The sequence below is a fragment of the Aristolochia californica genome, unplaced genomic scaffold, assembly GCF_029961685.1.
Source record: "Aristolochia californica isolate CCGP_79_NKW_82.1479 unplaced genomic scaffold, dmAriCali1.0.hap1 SCAF_7, whole genome shotgun sequence".
In the NCBI taxonomy this organism is placed as follows: Eukaryota; Viridiplantae; Streptophyta; class Magnoliopsida; order Piperales; family Aristolochiaceae; genus Aristolochia; species Aristolochia californica.
The window spans coordinates 36,588,421-36,590,934 of record NW_027182268.1 but is presented as its reverse complement, the minus strand read 5'-3'; the positions used below and the strand labels follow the sequence as shown (position 1 = coordinate 36,590,934).

Here is a 2,514-nt window from a genome sequence, read left to right as displayed (position 1 = left end):
CTTTCAGATAATTAATAATAGTTTAATATTCGTTAATCCGGCGCATAAATTTCAAAAAACCATGGGTACTTAAGAACCCCACACTTGGACGGAGCAGATCAATTCTGGTCGCAAGCCGTGCATGTGTTTACACGTGGAGGGCCACCCGTCCTCTCGCATACACGTAAGGTCGGTGTAAGAGCTCAACAACCGTAACCGAGAGAAAGCAGAAATTGGATAATACGTGTCGGACGTGGAGGTGATAAGTGTATAACGGTATCAACAGGCTTTTGTTAGGACGACAATGCCCTCCTACGTGTCACGTCTAGTAGGTAAAAATCCTTTGTCAGCTTGAGTGGGGGCAGGGGAGGGGCGTAAACCGTAAAAGTGCTAAAGTGGTTCGAGTTTAGCGACTCGTGTGAGGGAGAAGGGGCTCAGCGTTAGCGAACAGTGAGGACCTTCTAGAAACGGTCCGCGAGCGTGTGGAACCTTGGGTGTCGTGGAATAAGAGCCGTCAAGGCGTCGAGTTCTAAGATTTTTCGCGTCACGCGTGATCGTCGCGCCTCCTTTATTAACGCGGTGGGGTAAAACGAATCCCATTAACCTTTGAGCTAGGAATCCTGGCTTCGACCCCAGCTTTCTCTCACGGATAAATAAGACGAAAGCGGAGTTCTGGAAACCGAAATCCAAGCCCATCTTTCTATCTCTCACAGAAGCCATTGAAGAGTAAAGCGGGAAGTTTTGCTGAAGATGGCCGACAGGCGTGAACGGTTTTCTCATTTATCGAGCTCTCCGAGCTTCAATTCTTACTCGGCTAATAGATTTGAGGAGATTGCAGCTAGGGTAATCAACGAGCTCGCTGCTGAGGAGGAATCGGATGAGTTTGGTGTAATCTCCGCGGATCAAGCTGCTCCTTCTTCTACTACTTCTTCTTCGTCTTCGTCTTGCCATAAAAAAACCGACGCTGCAGTGGAGGAAGAATCCAAAGCGGAGACGCCCGAAGAAGATGGCGAAGACCATGAGAATGACTCAGGTTCTGATGACTTCGAGTTTACCTTTGTTGTTCGGGATCCGGATGCGTCGCCGATCTCCGCCGACGAGATCTTCGCTAATGGTCAAATTCGCCCTATGTTTCCTCTGTTCAACCGTGATGTCTGGTTCGAGGATTCGACCGACGGCAAGGGCGAGAGCTCCGAGCCGCCAACCGCTGCCGTCCGCGTTCCTCTCCGCAAGCTCTTTATAGATGACCGAGAACCGGCGACGTCTTCGTCCGAGGCCGGCGAATTGGAAGCGCTTCCTGCAGGGTCATACTGCGTCTGGACTCCCCGGTCTGTTCCGTCGTCGCCCGATCGCTGCAAGAAGAGCAACTCTACCGGATCGTCTAAACGGTGGAGGTTCAGAGATTTACTTCATCGCAGCAGCAGCGACGGGAAAGAGACCTTTCTCTTCTTGTCGCCGTCGGCAGCCGGGAAAGATGGGAGGGTAGAAGCGGTGAAGGGGAAAAAGGTAGCCGCCGGTGAGGCAAGGAAGGCGAAATCCTCTGACAAGGCCGGGCCGATGGTGTCGGCGCACGAGTTGCATTATGTTAGAAACCGTGCGATCAAGGAGGGAGATCGACGGCGATCGTTTCTGCCGTACAGGCAGGACATTGTGGGCTTTTTCGCGAATGTGAATGGGTTGAGTAGGACCCTCCATCCCTTTTAAATTCCTTCATCAAGGGATGTTTTGCTTTTCTTCTTCCATGTTGTTTTCCCCAAACTGTGTAATTCGGTCCAAAATCAAAACTTGATAGCTAATTTATGGTTAATCTGCATAGTCCATACCTGTAGAAGCAGCTTTCTTTCATTTGTAGATATTTCCGGCTTGTTTAAAACTTCTTTTCTTCCTGTATTATTTAAAGTTTTTTTTAAACTTGTATGTCTTGTAGCATATAAATCGATCAAAGAACTTCAAAAAGTTCAAATCGCCTGTCATCTTCCTTCCAATTGATGCGTGGGTACGCCAGCATGAAGCAGCTTCGCATTGCCGTCCACATAGCGATGACCTGGAACTCATTAATTTGGAAATGTCCATCGTCCTTCTCGTCTTCCTCTCTCTTCCCATTCGTTCATAGTGGGATAAGATGGGTGGAAACTGGAAACTTGAAGTTTCAGTGCTTTTGCCTTTTCCGTCAATCTAATTGCTTTTGTCTTATTAAAGAAATTGCGGACGGAAAAGGGAAAAAGAACAGGAACTGGATCTTCCGCGTATCCGTTTTAACAAATCCTTCCTTCTGCACCTCTGCTGCTTATTTTAAAGCTGTAAAGAGTTCAAATGCGTAGCAGCATTATCCTAGTCTGCATAGGAAAATTCGAAGCCATGAAGCTGATTGTCCAAGTCAAGAGTCTCTCCTAGAATACAAAACTTTTGTCCGTTTGGTGAGCTACAAACGCTCTGAGCCAACTAATCAAATTAGATTGATTACTAATAGAAAACTGGGTTCAGTCTGTTCTTGTTGTATTCTTACCTAACGAAAACGATACTTGCTCCATCTGC

The 2,514-nt window shown here is 47.5% G+C and overlaps 1 protein-coding gene across 1 annotated transcript; it reads left to right on the top strand.

The window, feature by feature from the left end:
- The first annotated feature begins 597 nt into the window (after positions 1 to 597).
- On the top strand, positions 598 to 1,896 carry LOC137937060 (uncharacterized). Its single transcript, XM_068782095.1, has one exon. It carries the CDS (start codon positions 730 to 732, stop codon positions 1,681 to 1,683), a length of 954 nt encoding a protein of 317 aa, XP_068638196.1. The 5' UTR covers positions 598 to 729; the 3' UTR covers positions 1,684 to 1,896.
- Positions 1,897 to 2,514: the final 618 nt, after the last annotated feature.